The following is a 21,183-nucleotide window of genomic DNA, read 5'->3' on the forward strand; positions in this document are numbered from 1 at the left end:
TTTGTTTTCTTTATATCATTTTCATTCAAATCTTGGCATACATTATTGCAATAGTCTAAACACACAATTTCACCTCTTAATGTCAGTAAATTCACAAATTTGGAATCTTTTCGTCAAATTGGCACGTAGTTTAACACATTTAATCATGTCAAGTGATTTCACACTAACTCAATATGTTTAGTAACTTTGCTGCGTTTGGATCTAGCCACATATACTGTAAACTAGAAATTTAAGAGCTTAAGTGGTTAAAAGTAGCTATCCTTGCACCCGAGGTCCTATGTTCGAATCCTTATTTCCCCAATATCTTGTCTCAAAACAAAACAAAACAAAAAAAGGAAGAAGGAAATTAAGATGACTTGCTCTTGTTACAAGCTAAACCTATCACTTATATATTTTCAAAACAAATAGAGAATACTAATAAAAATTCTGTTAGAAAAGTTAAAAAGAAAATATTTCTGTAATTCTCGAAGGATTCATGCAATAATAGCCATACAATATTACGAAATTAAAACATAAATAAATAGTTGGTCATTTCCTTCTTGAGCATCTCCATCCTTCATTCCACGTCAGCTTTGACATATCGGTTGGAGTGATGTGAGATGTTATTTCTAGCCGTTAAATGTCTTTGTGGCACTTTTGACACATCAGTTAGAGATGCTTTTATAATGCTGATGTTTTGACAGCAGTCTGTCAACTAATAATAGAACAAATGCGGTAACTTTGGAGTGATAAGTTATTTCATAATCTGAAAGCTGTCAATTTTGGATTGATTCTAGTAACAATTTTTTTTCATAAGCTGTTTAAAACTTCAAATGCATGTTGAGACATAACCATATGAGCTCTTCCTCTCAGAACTGAAACAAATTATTAAAACGAATAAACAGGAAAAGAAAAGTAAAAACAGAACAAAACTGGGAAGGGAATGGTTCAGCTTTCATGGCAACCTCTATATTCGCTGGGTCCTAATCTTTGAATTTCTTCTGATCTTGAGCATTCATAGCAAAGCCACGTTGCATTTCATCCATCTTCAGAGTTGGCAATATCATCGTTTTACCCGATGTTCCCAAAGATATATGTATCTCTGTTATGAGCATTACAGACAGCCATTCAACTTTATTGTCTGATACAGCATCAAATCTGAGTTCAAGCTTGTAAAAAGGAACTGCTGGTTCACTTGACACACTGCTCAGAAGCCCACAGATCACTTCAACAACAATACCAATTCCAGAATTCGGAGCCATATGCTTTCTTGGAAACAAAATCGCTGCCAGTACCATCTATACAGTATTATGTGTTGGAACACTTAGATAAAATTTCGTATTCTTGAAATCGTCCAAAAGTGGATTGTATCCGTCCTTGGTTCTTGTCTTCGAGGGCAAGCCAAACTCGTCCATGAATGACGACGTATCAAGCTACATCATTATATAAATTTGATTAAGAAAATAGTGTGATTGTTGAGGTTTATGTGCGCAGAGAACTGCTCTCCTGGGCAACAGTTTTTAAAGCCCCCTGAGGAACTATAAATCCAGCAGTAGGATTCATAGCACAATCCCTCAGAAGTATTTATCCTTTTCCTGTACTTTCTCTTTATTCTTTATCATACATGATTAGGGAAGTTTGGACCTAAGGTCTACCCACTGTCCACCTCATCCACCTAAAACCCCTGCCAAGATTTAGGCAACCACATGCACTATCCACATTGAACATGGATATGTGAAGGGCAACTTCATTGCCCTGATATCTAAACCATATATTTTTGAAGCAAGCTACCTAGGACCAAATGAATTTGTGTCCGCGTGAATTGTAATTTATCTTATAGCTTCCAGAAACAAAAACGCTACATGACAATAGAATTGAACTCACTGTAATTGTTCGCCTCTTCTTCCCTTCCTTGGACGACAGATCTTTCTGCAGTTTCAGCCATCCAGAACAGTAATGGTCAATACGTTCCAAAAGCCAAAATTCAGTGGGGAAAAATATGTCAGCATCCCCCTGAAAACAAACCAAAATCATAAACTTTAGTTTCATAAAAAGCTGGTCATCTTTAAAAGTTAACAGTACTAGTAGTAATGATTATAACTATTGTAACAACAACAACAAAACCAAAATCATAAACTTTAGTTTCATAAAAAGCTGGTCACCTTTAAAACTAAGCAGTACTAGTAGTAATGACAGTAATAATAATTATAACTACAACAACAACAACAACCACAATAATAATAATAATAATAATAATAATAATAACTTTGAAAGACAGTACACAGTGAACTTGAAAGCAGAAGAAAGTTGACCATACAGAGAGTTTATCACTAAGAAGCAGTGACTACGTAAACATTGCACTCAAGGAGGTTATTCAGAACTATAGCAATCAGCAGAATTTTTTACAATACAACTTGATTGTGGTCATAACAAACAATGGAATTTTAAAAAACCCAAGTTCTCTCACAGGCTAATGATCATTCTACTGTAATATCAAACTGTCGTTTCTTTCTTCTCCCCTCAGGAAGAAGGTTTACATTGTCAGGTTTGCACGGTTGAGCAATCTGGATATCAGATAGCAATAGAAATGATTGCACAATGCTTCAAACCACATGCTACAGAAATGATGACCTAATGCCTTGACCAATTTTTGTTCAGGATCCAGCCTAATGCCATAAAAATTGCTATGGCAGACATAAAAATTGCTATGGTAGACATAAAAAAGAGAAGTTAATTCTGTGAAGGAAGTAAGTTTCGAAACCAAAAAACTCTTAGGATTTTGATTCTAGCAGTCATAGCATTAAGGGCCGAGAAGGTTTATTAGGAATATCACTACAAAGATTCAGCCCTACTTTCAAACTACTAAACAATCAAAGGATTTTCAAGGTCCACCACTAAATGTCATACATCCTTAAGTCTACAGGTTTTAAGCAAAATGGAATGAGAATTACGTAATCAAGTTCAACTACTCATTGACCCAACTTCTAACCATATCTGCTGTGACAAACTAGGAGACAGAAATACCAAGCCTCGGATCTAATAGCAAAGCAAGTCATGCTTTCAAGCAATCCAAATTCTTAATATATATACATACATAGAGCTTCCATTGAGGGATCCCTCAAATAAGCTTATTTGAGGGACATCCTTGTAGGGCCCACTCCGCATTGTATTTCACTAATCCAAACCGTCCTTTTTAGATAATCATTCAAAGATCGTCTCTACAAAAAATCACTTGAATCCGATATCATTTGACCACTCAATTGAGTTATTGAAATTTTAGTACTTTTTTGAAGCACCGTGTTCATTGATTTTGTAGGACACAATTGGATGTCGAAACAGTTTCTGATTTGTCTAACTTTTTGCAAGGATGATCTATGAATGTAGACTTTAAAAATAGATGGTTTGGATCGTTGGAAAAAAAATTCATAGGAGACCCTAAAGGGTGTCCCTCAACATTCCTTAAAAAAATATCTGTACAAGTGCTACTACTAGATACATCCATACAACATTCCTAGCCACATTGCCATACTTCTAGTGATGTATCTAATTGCAGAAAAATCAGCACAAAACAGAAGCAGTATATCTGAGGCCATTTATGGAAATTCGCACAACCATGACATATTAAAATGAAATAAAAACAACAGCGTACCCTTGCATCTAGATAACTGCTATAATCTGAGCTGCTGCCATCTTTCTGCAGATAGAAAGGATCAAACCAGGATTACCAAATTGTTACTAAATGCATTTGAAATGCTGTCGTTTACCAGATTTAAACTAGCATATACAATAAGAGAAACACGGAAATAGGAATTTTCAACCAGAGCAACACCATGGCCACCCCCAAAAAAAACTAAGCCCTCCCACCATATGTGTGTGTGTGTGCGCGCGCTAATTAGAAGTTTATCCTCCTACAATTTCCTCAAATGATATGGTTAACATTATAGTTTTAAAAAATTAAATAAAAAAAGAGGAGAACATGAAAACTAGGGCTGCTACAGTTTGTGAAGGGTGGGAAAAGCAGGTGGGTGGGTGGGCATTTCACACAATCCTGGAATAGAGACTAAAAGAAAACCGGCCTCTGCATGAATCCTAACATCTTTCTAGATAATTTAGCTCATCAGGTTCCTAGGTGACTACATGCTGTGTTTTATGCTCCTATTATGATCTGTTTATTGTATTTCTTTTACTAGGAATTTTGTGTCAATCATACCATTACAAATGCAGTAGTTGGAATTTTGAAATGATCATGAATGTTTTACTGTAGCCTAAAAGAATTACAGTAGAATTGATAGTTTCGAGGATGACAGGGCATTTTGAGAGTGATCTTCCCTGTTCCTTTGTAGAGCTGGGGAGTGTGGACCTAAAATTAGGTGAGTGTTGCACCAAAGAGGCACACATATAAATACTCAAAGTATAATTTCCAATCACAAAGGACAAACTGGATGCACCCAAATAATATAGAATGTTACGTGAAAGTGTCCAACAACGTAATAATAATGATAATACTCAGTCTTTATACCTTGGTTGAAACCAATGGAGCTCTTTCACCAAGTATTCTTACGTCAGGTAGGTAACTAAAGTCTGAAGCGATTAAAGACATCTTTGGTAGCACCTCATGCAAAACTTCAAGCAGTTTCTGGATGTTCAAAGACAACATTATTGCTCAAATTTATTAGAAAATAAAATAAATAAAATGAATTACCAAACATTTCCTCACCAAGCAACCAGTTGGCAGCCAACATCTTTGAGGTTTTGGAAAGACTTTAGACCAAACACTTTTTGCTTTTAGTATTGCACTGTTTTGAGAATCATGTTTTTTGTCCAAATCGATGATCTCAACACATCGTTTAATTAGTGAGTCTTGCAATGGCTTATACAATTCAGACAGTGTTTCCCTATTAGCAAAAACCTTAATCAGTAAAACTGAAATCATGTTCCCACAGTGAACAGTTCAATGAACAAAATGATGGAAAATAAACTTGAGCATAAGTATTTTATGTGCGACCTCTAATATGATATTTGCATGTTATCACATACCACATCGGAAGCATCCTGTTTAACTCATTAGTCATAGTTGTAAAGATATTGACTTACTTGAGTTGGAAACACTTTCTTTTTTAAAACAAGCAAATAAATTATCACAAGCGACTTCAACCTCCAGTTATACTAGAATGAGTAAACATAATAACCAATATGAAAAATCAGCAAATGCTGTCATACCCACAATTTTCCAAAGATAACAGATGAGACACAATGATGGTATTGGAGAATGAAAGATGTCAGTCCCCAAGGTAAAATAAAACTGTAACAGAATATAAATCTTGACCCAATGACCCCCATATGTTTTCTGTCTACAGTAACTGTACCATCCTCAGCCGGGAAAAAGAAAACTTCAAATTTTCAGGGTTTAGCCCAAGAATAATACAGATATTGATGTATACTCCATTGACAATAACTTTAGAAAAATAGTTTCAGGCTGAACAATCACTTTTAACAAAGAGTGATCTTGAAAAAACACATTTGTTCTCAATCAGTGCGCTAACTTTTAGATAGAAATACAGCCAGACTTTATGGATACTGCTGCAAGATGTTGCTTACCTATCCTGTTGCTTCTCTACCCATACTTCCATCCATGGGGAAACTTGATTTTCTGAGTAGATAAGATCATGTGGAAGATTATCAAGTACCTGTAAATATAAAGAGACAAATCTGACAATGTCGGACCACAAATTGATTCGCTGAAACTCATTTAGAGAAACAATAGAAACTTCCACGTAAGAATCTTTATCGTCCACTATTCTAATAGTACAATAAGTGAGCACAGGCACAATAGAGTCAATATAGGACAAAACATACCTCAAGCATTATTACCCAACATGGTTGTTGCTCCGCATCTCCTATCAAATAATAAAATATATATGAAATAAGACATACAAAACAGCTGCACTCTGAAAGTTCCGTACAAGACAAACTAAAGATAATGAAATATCTGAAAAGCCACAGACACCATACCCCATCCACTCCTGTCAGTAGCATCACGACATTCTACTCGAAACTTTGATAAGTGACTACGGACTTCTCCAACAGTTTCTCTTTGTATCTCAGCGAGTGAGGGACTGACTTCGACTGAGCTACAGTTTCACATGATTATAGTCAGCAAATATGCAGACACGCATCAATTAGGATTGAAAAACTAACTCAACCAGTACCACTATTATATTGGCAAAAATACTCGGCACCAGAATATAAAAAATCTATGTTTCCAATTATTTCAGGTAATGATAATAAAATTTTGTAATGTTGAATACAAGTATTTAGTTAAAGCATCTGCACTATATTTAGGCATTTAATTGGCATGGCAAATGTAAACAAATGAGAGAGTGGCAAAAGGAGTAGAAAAAGAGAATCGACGGGAAGAGAAATGTTATGTCGTTTCATGGGTTTGTTGTGAATATAGATGATTATATTGCTCTTAATGTCAATGGTGAAGTTATCTTTCTAACTCTTTGCTCAGATTCCATCAAAATGCTCAAGGGCATTAACGGTCAGAAAAATAATGCTTCAATCACTTTTGACCATTTCCTCACTCCAGTGACAGATCAAAATTGCAGGCATGATATAATGTCAGATGGATAGCTCAAATAAGGCACATCAAGTAAAACAAAGCTGTTGACAAATAGTTTCATGAGGTTTTATGAGGGTCGCAGACATTAGGAATATGGAATACTTATTCATGTTACATGGAGGTATAGTCAAGCACATACATGTAAGTCATATTGTTGTAAACTCTTGGCGGTGCATTCAGCATGATGTAATCCATAATTCCCTTTGCACAAGTTCCTGATCCACCACCAATTTCATATATCTGAGTGCACATTATAAAATGACAGATTAAATTGTAGCCTACTTGTATTAAACAAGTGGATGAGGAACATTTAAGGGCATGATTAATGTATCACCAAAATAAGAGTAACATAAATGAAAAAGATCAAAGATCTGGTGCCTAGAAACATAAACAAAGAATTTTAAATTGTGTAAGTTGAAAGCAAACTTCCATGTCCTGCCCACAATGCTAGATTGAAAAACAGAAGCATTCACAGGACTTCATCTTGTAATCTAGAAACCAAAGTATTTAGGGAGATTACACATAGTGACAGAATCCTGTCTTTGATTGAAATTACTTACTCCAGCTTGATTATATATAAACCATTAATTTGCATCATTTTACAAGAAAATCAATAAATTCGTGATGTAAGCTTGAGGACAAAATCTTGCAACTTATCACATCCAGCCAAACAGAAAATCATCACTATTCCTCTATGACTGTAGTAAAAGATTGACTAGGCAGCTTTGAGGATATAACCTCACTTAGCTTCTTTTTTCATCTGAGGTATCATCAATCATTTGTAGTACTTGGTCACTTATGGTTTTCAATTTGAAAGGCTTAGTTTAAAGACTATAGACTCTTGGGAAAACAAAGCAATTATAGATTTTACAAGGAAAAATCACAAACAGAACTACATTCTTTCAGTTTCAAGAACAAAAGGGAGAGGAAATACACTTAATCAAGATACTACAGACATTACTTAAAGCTCTAGAACATTATGCTTTTATTCATTGTTAGTCCAAACTTTTCTTTGGTGAAAGGAAAAACTGGACTCTCAATAAAAGCATCCAAAAAATTTTACTATAAATTTTTAGGTTTTATTTTCTGCCATATAAAACAAATGTGTGCATGCAACAATTAATAATCAGAATATGGTACTATCATATAAAAAATGAGATACGGAAATTTGATAAAATTATCAAATGTGCCCTAGACATTTACTAGAAGCAATATGCATTAAATCCGACAACATAAGCAAAATCTCAGTGATATGTACACTGCCTGATCATTAAAAAGAGGAAGCTTACCTTTAGGGGAACTGAAAGGTTAGCAGTACGCATTATGGCTTCAGCAATCCCGTGCGCATACCAAGGCTATAAAGAAAGTGAAACTTTTGAAATCACAAAGACATGCATTTGGTGAAATAAGAAAAATGCCAATCTAAGTGGAGTTTGGGTTGGAAGATACAAAGTACCATTAAATATTACTCTCTTTTTTGTGGTTACCACTGTAATGTACATCAAAATGAAATAAATGCTGCTCATGCATTATGTAAATACATGAAATACTATGACACAACATGTAAATGCTGCTTCTTAAGTTGTCAAATGATACAAAGGTCACACCTTGCATATGAAGATATTAACTGTATATCAGGTTGCCTTCTGTTTAAAACTGGTAATCTTGTTTCTATTAGAATCATGTGTGGATTCAAAAATATACTTATATGTAAAGCACTATCCTGAAAGAAAAATGCAATACTTCATTTCACCTTGAAATCATGTATCATTATTGTGTCCTGCCTATGTGCTAGCCACCTGGTGTTTGTTTGGTTTCCCTTCCCTTTTTTCCTTTTTCCTTTATATCTTTCGTTTGCATGTTCATGTTTTAATTTTGTGCAGAAGGTGAAGCCTTTGAACTATGAATTCCCTATGGAAATTAGAATTTAAGTTTCTTAATGCAGAAAGCAGACAGACGAGAGAGAGAGAGAGAGAGAGAGATTACCTTAAAAATTTCCACAGGAGTAAACCATGATACCTCACTTTCTTTGTAAATTTTATCCAAGTATTTCATATAACCTTTCCTACCTATAATATGCGACAATTTCAGTATATATGCCCTTCCACAAATCTCCAGCTACTACAACAGATGGTTACTTTAAATTGAATCGGCTCATAAGCAATTGGTTCTAATTCTCCAAAGAAATGCTTTATATTATTTGCAAACACATGTTATTTATGATAACATCATTCAAAAGTGCCAATAATGCAATTTTGTTCATTTCAGAAATTGGGACAAATAAAAGACTATTGATAGGAAAACTAATTAATGTATGTATCATTTCAGCTACAATTTTAGACAAACTATTTACAAAGTTTAGTCAAATAGGAAAGTAATGTAATTTTTACTAATCTTCACTTTCTATGTATTTTATTGCAAGTCATACTTGGGCAAAGGATATTACTTGCCAGCCTTTTCAGCCAGTCTAGATTGGCAGATATGTCAAATACTGAAGAATACATTGATTAACTATTTAGAAACCAAGAAAACTAAACAAAGCTCTAAACCTAAGTGCTTGAGGATTGCCACATAAACCTTTTTTGAGGCTTGTGACTCGATCAAGGACTCAATACTAGGCAAAACACAGGCAACCATGATTTTTGCACCACCTACATCAAATTAGTATTTCTACCTCTTGTTTTCATAGCACCTTCTCATAGCGCCTTCAAAATCCAAATAAAAATCACCTAACAAGCTCATAAGTATAACTATGTGGAATGAGAATTTCCTCATGCTGTCCTTTGTGCTATTACAAGGTTGAAATTTTAGCTTTCGTTGTACTTCCACTAGTCCATCTCAACATACTCAATTCAAATACACTTTTTTTTTTCTCAAACATGTCACAACTTACAATACGCTGATGTTTTAAGGGTTTAGGGTTGATGTTGTAACGTGTAGCATAAACATCATAATAGCCCTACGAAATTTGAGTAACTAGCTGGTTAGAAATCCCAAAACCATGTTTCCTGTTTAACCCACCCCACTCTATTTCAAGAAAGCAGAATCCTTTAGGACTTGAGAAAGAGAGCTTATAGTCACATTTTTTCAGTAATATTGCTGTATGTTCCTTCCCATTATCATTCTTCCAACATAGTTCATGCATAATCACATAAATGAATCAAACCACTTAAAACTTATACTAAATTCATTAAAAAATAATGGTTAACATGCTTAAAATATCTGAATTATGACATGCAACTAATAAAAAATTTAAGCTAGATACCTTCGAGCTGATTGAACTTAATTGCTCTGGGAAGCACTCCAACCGATTTCGATCTCTGAGAGAAATACCCATGTTTCGGATCGTATAATGCAGAATGAATGAAATCACGAACCTGCCCAATTTAAGTTATAAGCTTTTTTATTTGTCCCAGCAGAGCAGACCCATTCTCTTGAATTGCATAAAGTAATGAATAGAAATTGAAAATGACACAGAATGTGTGTGAAATCCTTACAAGAATCGGCTTGTCGCCGACAATGTGTGTGGAGAAAAGGGATCCAAATGGAGCTCCCCAGAGTTCACATGGATTCACTGTACAGACATTCATTTTATTGTAACTTAGAGAGAAAGAAGATGCAGTCGCATAGTGGTGAGAGAGAGAGAAAGAGAGTACCTTTGGGCTTGTGGAAGAGCAAAGGAAGATTTTTGGGACGAAGGGCACGGCACAGCATCATAACCAAGTGATGGTTTTTGTGGGAAATCCGCTTAAACCCTTTAACCCGTCTACAGCCAAAATGGGGGATCAATGTCGTGTGATACTTTTGTGGGAAAGCAGGTTGAACCCGAACGGATAGTATAGCCGGTCGGCTGTACAAATTTTTAATCATAAAAAAGCAGTATCGCCGCGGCTATACTATTTATAAAAAACAAAAAAAGGCCCCGCTTGGCGCTAGAGCCCATTTCGTCACGTGTCAAAAATAGTATAGCCGCACGGCTATACTATTTTTAATAATAAAAACCTTACTGTAGCCGCACGATTTTTATTATTAACAATCCGAGTCGGCTATACTATTTATAATAAAAAAGGGAGTACTAGCCACGTGTCAAAACAGTACAGCCGCCCGGCTATACTATTTTTAATAATTAAAACGTAGTATAGCCGCTCGGCTATACTCTTTTTTGTAATAAAAACGTGGTATAGCCAAACGGCTATACAATGGAGGGCATGCCTGGCGCTAGCGCCGATTGGGCCACATGTCAAAAATAGTATAGCCGCCCGGCTATACTATTTTTTATAATAAAAACCGTACTGTAGCCAAGCGATTTTTATTATTAAAAAATCCGAGTATAGCCGACCGGCCATACTATTTATAGGAGTGCTGCCACGTGTCAAAACAGTATAGCCGACCGGCTATACTGTTTTTATAATTAAACCGTAGTATAGCCGCACAGCCATACGCTTTTTTGTAATAAAAAACGTGGTATAGCCGAACAGCTATACTATTTATATAAAAAAAAGGGAGGACCCGCCTTGCACTAGCGCTGCTTGAGTATGTTAAAAACAGTATAGCCGGCTATACTGTTTTTTATAATTACAAAACGCAGTATAGCCCTTTCTTTACAGTATATGCAATTCTCTCATGATATAACTTGAATAGGTACACTTAAAATGTTGTTGAAGTATTTTTTGGTTGCATTTAATATGTATTTGTTATATGTTAAAGTTTATTGAAAATTAGTCAATGAAGTTATGAACTAGTGTGATTTATATGATTTAATGTATACTTTTATTTATAAAAAGATTATAGAAATGGTAAGTACAAAATATTGATCATTAGATTTTAGCTAACAACTTTAGCTAGCCCACCCGTTGAAAAATTCATGGTTCTGCCCTTGGCTTTCAATCAAAGACATCCGTCTCTCCATGCTATTTTGGTCTGCCAAGCCTCCTTGGTATCAATTGCCAACTGACTCCTTCAATTGAAGGCCATTTTGGTTACTCTTTTGCACATCGTTGGTCATTCTGATCCATTAGCGGCCCAGTTCTAATCCTATACTTGATTGCCACTCAATTTCTTTGCGTTGTATTGAATCAGAATTGATACAAGGTGGTGGCAATCCTGAGTTCTGATCAATTTGCTCATCTCGTATTTCATTGTTTACTGTTTTATGCACTTTTGTTGCCCTTTATCTTTTGTATTAGAGAAATATGAAGTCCTTAGTTGCTAATAATGGAATGCTCGCAACTCACATTCTCTATAAAGCCTACTCCAAGTCTTTGTTCATTTTTCAAGGTCAACAATATTGAAGTAGGAAATAAAGGTAGAAGTGAATAATTTTTCATTTTGGAGGGATTAGGAGGGATTAGTTATAAGGAGTTGCTATCCTACCATTTTGTGGGGATTAGATGAGATTAGTTTTCTTCATGAGTAATCCATACATTCAACTTAGTAAAAAAAAATTCATTTCTAGCATAAACATGCTTTGAATATAAGGAGTTATTCAATCCAATCCAATACTAGGCACCAAACAAGATCACGTTTACAGGATAGTTGAGTTTGACAGAATAAATTTTATCTTCTTTTAATTGTATACGAATTTTGATTTGAAGAAGTCTCATGGTGGTGGGAGTGGAAATGGTCCAGAGAGGCTGAAGTTGTTAGAGTGGTCCTAATTAACTCTAATTGGTTGACTAAGACTTAACCATAACTCGATCGAGTCTCAAGCCAAGGCTTCTCCACAAGCATCTAAGTTTTGCTTTCCATAAGGAATAAGAAGAGAGAGAAGAAAGCAACTACCATTCATTCATTGATGTTGTCGTATTCTTGACAACAACATCTGCCCAAGCATCTCATCTGGTGGACTCCTTAATCAGGTCACACATATACAATCCCTGTAATTTAAGCCATGCTTAATTATAGTATACAATTGGGTCAACCAAACAACTACATATAATATTGACATGAAGATACAAACAAGATTCACTTATGTGATAAATTAAATTATGCTTCTTATATATATATATATATATATATATATATATATATTCAACTAGGGTATTTTTCAAAGTCAGAATTTGACATCCACTACACGAATACTAGAACTGGAACCTAAGACATTTCCTATTGAGAAAGGGCGATAATATACTAAATACACACACACTATACATATGATATGACTCAAATCCAAGACCTTGTCTGAGGGAACAATTGCTCCAAATCACTACACTAGCAGTTTAAATTTTGAAAAAAGATATAAAAAAAATGTACACATATTTCCACAATAGATTTAAAAAGCTTATATTTGTAAGGTCATATAGCATTGTTATGTCAATGTCATGCAATGATGCACCAATTGCAGCTGTGAATGCAAGGCGGAAAAGAGATGGTGCTGTGAATAACATTTGCAACCCCACCTCCTCTCAATCACCATGATTGGAAATTTGCAATACATTTTTGTACGAAAGCTCATATATTGTCATGGTTATTTGTTAGCTTGCTGTTGTCCAATATATATTTGTATGTTTCTCCCAAATTCCCAATCAGTGGTTATTAGCAGCCACTAGCTAGCTACAAGCCAACTGCAAGTACATGGAGATGGAGGGGTCCAGAGACTCGCCGCCCTTGTTTCGCTGGCCTCCTACTTTCCAAGTAGATTTGTTCGAAAATTAATTTCATCTTTCCAACCACAAAAATAAAATTAAAAGTTAAAACAATAAATAATTTTTGAGAAACTAATATAGTAGTAGCGGACTCTTCCTCATATACGTATTTGGTTTAATCATTTCTCTTATCGTGCTTTACATAAGCTAAAATTTGATTTGATTTTTTTTTAATTTTAAGATATGTCGAGGATCTTCGTTAATTTGTAATTTTCTTTGTTTTATATAGGCTAGATTTTTAGAAACACTATTTTGTAAATGAGCCTATGAAGAATTGCGCACTTCGTGGGCGTGAAATGTCTTATTCCAATATTCCACTCGTTAGGCAATAGTCCCCCCCAATGATGCTAACTTGTCCATATTGGGATGACAAGCAATTGTTTCTAAAGTGAACAATATACTTTTTATGTGTTAATTTTTTGTCTCTTTATTTTTTCTGGACATTGTGTGTTCAATTTGGTAAGGATTAAGACTCAACGACTCAAAACATTGAAAGATTCTAAGCTTTTTGTATTTGAGTTGAACAATAAAGTAGCTCAAGGTCAGCTCGGTTTATTTGCAAATTCGGTTTCTTGATTAGAGTGCAAACAAAATAATCAATTGTAAATATTTAGCAGCATAAAAAGAAAAAAATAGCTTGTTTGGTTTGAGTTTTTGTTTATTTATTTATTTATAAAAAGTAGTTTCGAAAAGAGATACTATTTTATATAAAAGAGAAATACGTTATTATTATTTTTACTTATTAAAAAAAAAAAGGAATATAACACGAGAAATATGTTAACTTAAGTTTTTATTTTTTTAAAGTTTCTTTTAATAGTATAATGCTCTTAAAAATTAAGAACCGATATAAAATAGCTTTATCTTCTTCTTGTGGAGGAGCACATTTAAAATGTATGGCCAATGCTTTGAAAGTGGGTAGGAGGTGATGATAAGCAAAAGACACTTAGGCTATGATCCACTTGTCTTGACCCATAACTATCAAATTATCAATGCAAGCAAATAAACAAATGATACGTTCGGTAAGATGGAATGGGAGTTGGTGATCACACTAATAATACATTTTTCATCTTACTTTAATGTAACAAGACCAATATAATTATAGCAATTCTATATTTTTAGACCACATTAATGAAGCATATTATGTAGCAGTTTATGTGTGTATTACTAACAAATTATTGCAGGCCTATATTCTAAGTTGTTAATGCAAATGAGGCCCGAGAATATTCGAACTCTAATTTTGAGTGTGGGTAAATACTCTCAATCATGGTAGCTATAATTTCTCATTTTATATCTATGTTTTTTAATTACACTCGAGTGAACTAACTAGAAGCTATCACTTTGACAGGACCGGTAAACACGGTGGCATAGGAACCACGGGACCCCCTACTACTTTCTAAAGTTTCTATTATTTTTCAAGAAACACAAAACAAAATATGAAAACAAAACCTCATAGGCCAACTGTCATTAGTTTGCAAGTAAAACAGTGATTTGGAGAAAATTTTAGTTGTAATTGGTTATATACAACTATATGTTTATTTCACTCTAAAGAGATAAAAATAAAAAAACTGAAAATCATAGGCACCCAAAAGCAAAATGATCTAGGGTTCAAAGTAATGAGATTCAATTTCAATTTTTTGGGTAGAGTGTCCAATGCAGAATTAGAAACACCACTAAATATTTCATTGTAACCATTGACCCATCCAAGTACAATTTTTTCAATAGTCTATTATTTGGCCCCTGTATTTTTTATATATTACATTATGGAAGACACTTGTTTTGTTTTTGTTTTATAGAGGATGGAAGGCATATCGACACTTGCTTTCAACATAAAAAAGAAGCCAGGTTTCTTAAAGAGCAAGAGAAATTTTAAGATCAAAGACTTATTAAAGGGTGTTCTTATTTAGAAGGATTTTAAAGATGTGAGGAGACATCACAATTCACAATATCTTTTATAAAATCGAAATATAGATTTAAAACATTTGAATATCCAATAGAAAATTGGGGGAAAAAACTATAAAAAGCACATAAGTATCACATGCCAACCAAGGACTGCTACACGTTGCCTCTCTGAATAGCAATTTTCAGCAGACAAAACAGAGAGAAAGTAAAATATACAAGAAAGAAAGCAGAGAGACAGAGACACAACAAGATATCGCTGTCTAAGGCCCTAAAGCTATAAGCTAAGCTGAGCTCAGCCTCGCATGCCTTAGAGCTGTACTCATATTCTCTCTCCCACACTCAAAGTTCTCACAGCACAGACCCATTTCTCCAAACTCACTGATATATCTTCTGCTCTTCTTCTCTGCATTTTCGGGGCTCCGAGCCCCGAGTCCCAGGTACCCATTTTGCCAAACGGGTCTGAATACATTCCTGGGTCGTAAATTCACTCACTTTCTGAAGAAATTTTTTGTGGGCTTTTTTTTATTTTTCAGGAGAAGTTTGAGAATGTACTCTGCTATTCATTCTCTTCCTATGGATGGGAGTATTTGTGGGCATGGAGAGTTCAGTGGATCGTTGGACGGCACGAACCTGCCTGGCGATGCTTGCTTGGTTCTGACTACGGATCCAAAGCCCCGGCTGAGGTGGACTGCGGAGCTCCATGAGAGGTTTGTGGATGCTGTGACTCAACTTGGTGGCCCTGACAGTGAGTATTTGGTTCTTTACTTGCTTGTGATTTAAATTCTTGGTTTTTATGTTGTTTGGTGCTCTAGTTTCTCCCCCAAGAGCATTTTATGTGTTTGTCTTGGTTGTGTGGCGCTGCAGCTTGTATCTGATTTAATTTCTGGGTTGTATGTTGCTCTAAATTGTCTTCTGGTTGTTGGGTTTTGTCCTTTTATCTATTGGTGCTGTTGAATGTGTCTCTTTGTTGTGTGACCTTTATTGTGGCAAGGGATATCATAGATGCTTAGGGAATATTTCTTTTATTTTAAAAAAAAGTTTGAAAATTTACTTCCCTCCAATGACTTTATCATGTTTGCCTTATGATTTTTCACGAATTTAGTGTCATGCTGAATTACAGTGACTTATGGGGGTGTTCTTACCCTTCTTTGTTTGGATTTTGTTGTTGTTAGGGGAGGGGGGGTCGGAAGGGAGATTGTAATAAAAATTCACTGTCAATTAAACAAATGCAAGGATGACCCCCAACTCTCAACTTCCACACTTACGAATCTTGAACCCAAATGCCAATACACCCAAGCTCATTATTCCCCTCAGTATCTTGTCCATATGCACACCCTAATTGCCTTCATAAGGACTTAAGGGAAAACCGAAACTAATTGGGGGTAGGAAAACTTACTTCGGGAGCAAGAAACTTTCTCTATGCATCCTATTCAATATAGTCAATATAGGAGAGCCGAAATAGGAAACTAAACTCAAATATTAATTCGAGTCATATTCTAACAAATCTCAACCTGGACTCAGATTCTCCAATTTCCACTTCAAACACCATATGAAGGATATGAATTTAAGACACCCTTGCACCTTTGTTATGGATAGAAGTGTGCCTACCACTTCTTTAACATTAGATCAATTCTATCTCTAACAATGAAGTAAGGCCTTCCTTTCGTAACTCCACCTGCTCAGAGTCTTGTCATTCTTGCCTCCCATAGCATCTCAATTATTTTCTCTAACACCATTATAATTCTTGCAGAAGTTCAACTTTTCACTCAAGTGCATAAGCAATAGCATTGCATCAGTAACATTGGGTCTTTTTGCTCCTTAGCTGAGAATCCATAAGCCAAAGCATCCAGTGACCTCAAAGAAATCAAACTCTTCTTTAAATTTGGAACACGTCTCACCTCACCCAATGTTCTAGCATTCCCATAAAACACCTTGATTTCATGTGCCTACTCCAACAGCTTTACACCTGAAACCATTACCCATCATAACTGTATCGACATTGCAGGGCTTTAAGCACCAAACCACTCTTGATATGAACAATGGTATGAGCATGTTGAGTCCAACATTCAACGGTCCAAAAAGGAACTATCATTAATAGTCACAAACAACAGTTTTGAACCAATCTCTACGCTTCCAAGTCTCTTATGTCTTTTCTTCATACTTCACAGTATCTCTTGATATGCCACATCTTGTCGAAGAAATGCTCAACACCTTTTTCTTTGACATGACTCGTTGTGATCACCATTCCTACCAGAGCTCCCACTCTAGATTTGCTCCTTCCTCTACTCCAATTAGGCTTGGAATATGACTTCACCAGACCACTTTGATATAATTGAATTCTGAGAGACAGGTTGACACCTCATCCAGAGTCCACGTGTCTTTCCCAACTAGGAGTGTATTCACCAATGTCTCATATGAATTAGGAATATATGTGGACACAACTTCACTGGTGATTAAATATCAGAATTCAGCTTATATTCAGGCTTATCATTCTTGTTGCTCAGTTTGAGTAAGGCCAATCTGTATTGCCTTGAGTCCCATTCATGTTTCATTTCTTAGGTTCCTTATTGTTTAGCCAGCAGCTGTATGCCATAGGATAACTTTTTCTTCTTCTTCTTATTGTTGTGTTTTTAAATGCTTTATTATTGCAGAAGCAACACCGAAGGCCATTATGAGAACAATGGGAGTAAAAGGCCTAACCCTTTATCACTTGAAATCTCATCTTCAGGTTTGTTTCTATTTCCCATTATGTATTTTGTGATGAGCTAGAATTCAAATTGTTGAGAGAGAGGGAGGGAGGGAGGTAACTGGTATTTGAGACTTAAAGATAAAGGCTCAAGAAAATTTGATCTAGATTCTAACTGATTAGTGTTGCATGCATCTACAGTGTGTATTTAACTTCCTCTTCCTAGTTATCTTTTGTATTTTTTTTTTCCCTAATGATTTGATCTGAAACTTGGTAGTATAAAATATATAATAGTTTTAATTTTTCTTTGTTTAATTGATGATACTTGCAGAAATACCGATTGGGGAAGCAATCATGCAAAGATTCAGCTGAAAACTCCAAGGATGGTATTAACCTTGAACCCTTTAATATATTTAAGAGCTGGGACATTGTATTACTAAAAACTGTATACATTTTCTGTGTCATGTTGATGATCCTTAATTAAAGGAGAGGAAAATCACAAATACTACTAGAAACAACCCAACATAAAAAGCACATTTTCAATTTTCATTTTATACGTTTTCTGCAGGTTGTATTAATACATTTAGCACAAAGAAAGTGCTCTTTATCTTTCCTTCCTTTTTCTTTCTTGTCTTCTTGCATTCCCTCTCTTTTCCACTGCTGGTCTGGTTTATATCGTAAACTTTTAAGGCAAGAAACTTCTAGATCAATTATTATAAACTGCATGGGCCACCTCTAATTCATTTGCTTGGGGTGCTGTGTTATCATTATAACTGTTAACTGTGACATCTGGTGGTGAAAATGGCATGTCTTTTGGGAGACTGGAGTCCGTAGATAATCTTATCGCTGAAGTAGTAGTGAAAAGTTGGTGTGCCAAAAGTTCCCAGTGATAAGTTGTGGCTATTGGAAAACTTATTAGTTGTATAATAATGTGTAGGGATTGCAGCTTCTTGCATCGCTGAAAGTCAGGACACTGGTTCATCCTCAGCAACCTCATCCAGAGTGATTGCGCAAGATTTGAATGAGTATTTGATCTTTCACTTACTACTCCTCTTTCAGTAATTACTACTAATGCTTATCAATTTTCACGTAATTGTTGTTTTTCATGTCTCAAACAGTGGCTACCAGATTACTGAGGCATTGCGAGTACAAATGGAAGTCCAACGGAGACTGCATGAGCAGCTGGAGGTTAGTCTCTTTTGTTTGTTTTGTTTAGCTAGTAATATGCAGGCTTATAGGTTTCCGCAAAAACCACCTTGAGCAATTGTATCATTTGTTTACTAATTACGCACAGGCCACATGAACTTCTAAATATAACCACAGGTCAGGAGCTCCTCGTGAGAAAAATAACCTTGTTTAAATATATATATTTATATATTTTTCAGGTTGCCTTGATCCTGTAAAACTCATCCATTTGCAGCTTTGAACTTAAATACTCTTTGTCTGTCCAGTTTATTCATTTTTCTTTGTTCTTCCCCCCTCAAGTGGCATGATAATTTAATTATGAATTTTAAGCAGCAATTTCTTATGGCTAATATTATAAGCAGGTTCAGCGTCGTCTTCAACTTCGAATTGAAGCACAGGGCAAGTATCTTCAGTCAATACTCGAGAAAGCTTGTAAGGCTCTGAATGATCAGGCTGCATCGGCCGCCGGGCTTGAAGCTGCTAAAGAGGAACTCTCTGAACTAGCTATCAAGGTTTCTAATGACTGTGAAGGGATAACCCCACTTGATACCATGAAAATGCCTTCCTTGTCTGAAATTGCTGCCGCTTTAGAGAACAGAAATGCCTCCAATGTACTGGCTCGGCTTGGCAACTGCTCTGTTGATAGCTGCTTGGCATCAACTGGAACCCCTGTTTCTCCAATGGATATGAGTTCACTGGCTGCTGCTATGAAGAAAAGACAAAGGCCCTTCTTTGGTAATGGAGACTCGTTGCCCTTGGAGGGTAACATAAGGCAAGAAGTAGAATGGATGATGAGTAATATTGGATGAATTTCAAGATTTTCCTTTAGAAATGGAAATCCTCTTTTTTTTTTCTTTTCATTTTCATTAAAAAAAATTCTTTTCTGCCTAGCTAATCTGAAATGTACCATCCTTTGTACACTTGTACCATCAGTGGTCTGTATATTCGTAAAGCAGATTGTTTCCATGTGGATTCACATTCACCTTTATTTTATACATGTTTGCCTGCCTTTTAGGCTTTTACACACTGAACTGGCCCTGGCATGATCGTATATGCTTCTCTTTTCCTTTTGAGTTGGAATCATAAACATACTATATCACAAGTTGATCATAAACTCGAACGCTTTATGGATGTGAACTCAAGTCCAAATGGTTAAAGCCTCAAATCCTGCTCAATTTTTTAATGTCATGCGTAGACCACTATTACTCACTATGGATCTCAGGGCCATGTATGTACCTTATTTCCCTCATTTAAGTTTAACCTGGTAATCCATGTAGCACTGCATTTCACACCATAAGTGAAGTGCCATTGGTCTCATTGTTATCTTTTCTTGGTAGCCTTAGGGTATTGTTTTGAAATGTAATGATGCATCAAGAATGATGTTGGTGATGGCGATATGAGTGAGGAAGTTGTGTTTGTAATAGATTAAGATAAGGGTGATGGTGTTTATTTCTTTTAACATGGTGTATAGTTTTCCTAGGTTTCCTTTCCCTTTCTATTTTTCTTCTAGGGTTAAGCTTTTGCAATGAGGTGGTTTGATGAAGTAGGGGATTTGCATAGTATAGCACAACAACAAAATTCCTAAAAATGATACACTTTTGAATTTTAAATAGTCCAGACGCGCAACTATACTGTTTAAATATATGAATATTTAAAGAGTCTTATGTAAATATATATATATATATATATATATTCAAATATTTTAATAGTATAGCCGCTTTAATATATACGAATATTTAAAAGGTACAGCCGAGCGGCTATAAGTTTTAAATATATTTGGATATTTGAATAGTATAGCCGCACGGCTATACTACGAATATTTAAAAATATATATTTAAAGAGTTAATAGTATAGCCGCGCGGCTATACTATTAAAATATTCGAATATATTTAAAAAAGTATAGCCACGCGGCTATACGCTTTACTGGCTTGATATTTAAAAGCCTTGCTTGTCTGAAATTGCTGCCGCTTTAGAGAACAGAAATGCCTCCACTGTACTGGCTCGGATTGGCAACTGCTCTGTTGATAGCTGCTTGACATCAACTGGAATCCCTGTTTCTCTGATGGATATGAGTTCACTGGCTGCTGCTATGGAGAAAAGACAAAGGCCCTTCTTTGGCAATGGAGACTCGTTGCCCTTGGAATGTAACATGAGGCAAGAAGCAA

General features: G+C 35.4%; 2 protein-coding genes across 3 annotated transcripts; one reads left to right on the top strand and one right to left on the bottom strand.

Moving 5' to 3' along the window:
• Positions 1 to 719: 719 nt before the first annotated feature.
• On the bottom strand, positions 720 to 10,430 carry LOC117616596. 2 transcript variants are annotated; one of them, XM_034345963.1, is made up of 14 exons: positions 10,261 to 10,430; positions 10,102 to 10,178; positions 9,870 to 9,981; positions 8,591 to 8,673; positions 7,894 to 7,959; positions 6,744 to 6,844; positions 5,992 to 6,110; positions 5,836 to 5,876; positions 5,578 to 5,666; positions 4,697 to 4,874; positions 4,499 to 4,615; positions 3,629 to 3,673; positions 1,864 to 1,992; positions 720 to 1,412 (listed from the first exon to the last, which is right to left on the bottom strand). In XM_034345963.1, the coding sequence occupies exons 1-14, from the start codon at positions 10,319 to 10,321 to the stop codon at positions 1,278 to 1,280; spliced, it is 1,353 nt and encodes a 450-aa protein (XP_034201854.1). In that variant the 5' UTR covers positions 10,322 to 10,430; the 3' UTR covers positions 720 to 1,277. The 2 variants fall into 2 exon arrangements, with proteins under 2 accessions (XP_034201854.1, XP_034201855.1); XM_034345964.1 differs by lacking the exons at positions 8,591 to 8,673; positions 10,102 to 10,178 and having other exon boundaries at positions 10,261 to 10,387.
• A 4,879-nt stretch (positions 10,431 to 15,309) lies between these two features.
• Positions 15,310 to 20,045, top strand: LOC117614907 (protein PHR1-LIKE 3-like). The gene is made up of 7 exons (XM_034343836.1): positions 15,310 to 15,584; positions 15,681 to 15,892; positions 17,799 to 17,875; positions 18,165 to 18,219; positions 18,771 to 18,858; positions 18,952 to 19,021; positions 19,381 to 20,045. The coding sequence occupies exons 2-7, from the start codon at positions 15,694 to 15,696 to the stop codon at positions 19,825 to 19,827; spliced, it is 936 nt and encodes a 311-aa protein (XP_034199727.1). The 5' UTR covers positions 15,310 to 15,584; positions 15,681 to 15,693; the 3' UTR covers positions 19,828 to 20,045.
• The last annotated feature ends 1,138 nt before the right edge of the window (positions 20,046 to 21,183 follow it).

The sequence above is a fragment of the Prunus dulcis genome, chromosome 1 (genome assembly GCF_902201215.1).
Source record: "Prunus dulcis chromosome 1, ALMONDv2, whole genome shotgun sequence".
Lineage (NCBI taxonomy): Eukaryota > Viridiplantae > Streptophyta > Magnoliopsida > Rosales > Rosaceae > Prunus > Prunus dulcis.

Excerpts from the sequence above, each read along its gene's own strand:
- LOC117616596 (XM_034345963.1), bottom strand. The coding sequence starts at position 10,321 with ATGATGCTGTGCCGTGCCCTTCGTCCCAAAAATCTTCCTTTGCTCTTC. Across the intron at positions 10,179-10,260 it reads GCTCTTCCACAAGCCCAAAG|TGAATCCATGTGAACTCTGG; the intron begins GTACTCTCTTTC and ends ATGTCTGTACAG. Across the intron at positions 4,616-4,696 it reads GGCTGCCAACTGGTTGCTTG|AAACTGCTTGAAGTTTTGCA; the intron begins GTGAGGAAATGT and ends TTGAACATCCAG.
- LOC117614907 (XM_034343836.1), top strand. The coding sequence starts at position 15,694 with ATGTACTCTGCTATTCATTCTCTTCCTATGGATGGGAGTATTTGTGGG. Across the intron at positions 17,876-18,164 it reads ACTTGAAATCTCATCTTCAG|AAATACCGATTGGGGAAGCA; the intron begins GTTTGTTTCTAT and ends TGATACTTGCAG. Across the intron at positions 18,859-18,951 it reads ATTGCGCAAGATTTGAATGA|TGGCTACCAGATTACTGAGG; the intron begins GTATTTGATCTT and ends TGTCTCAAACAG.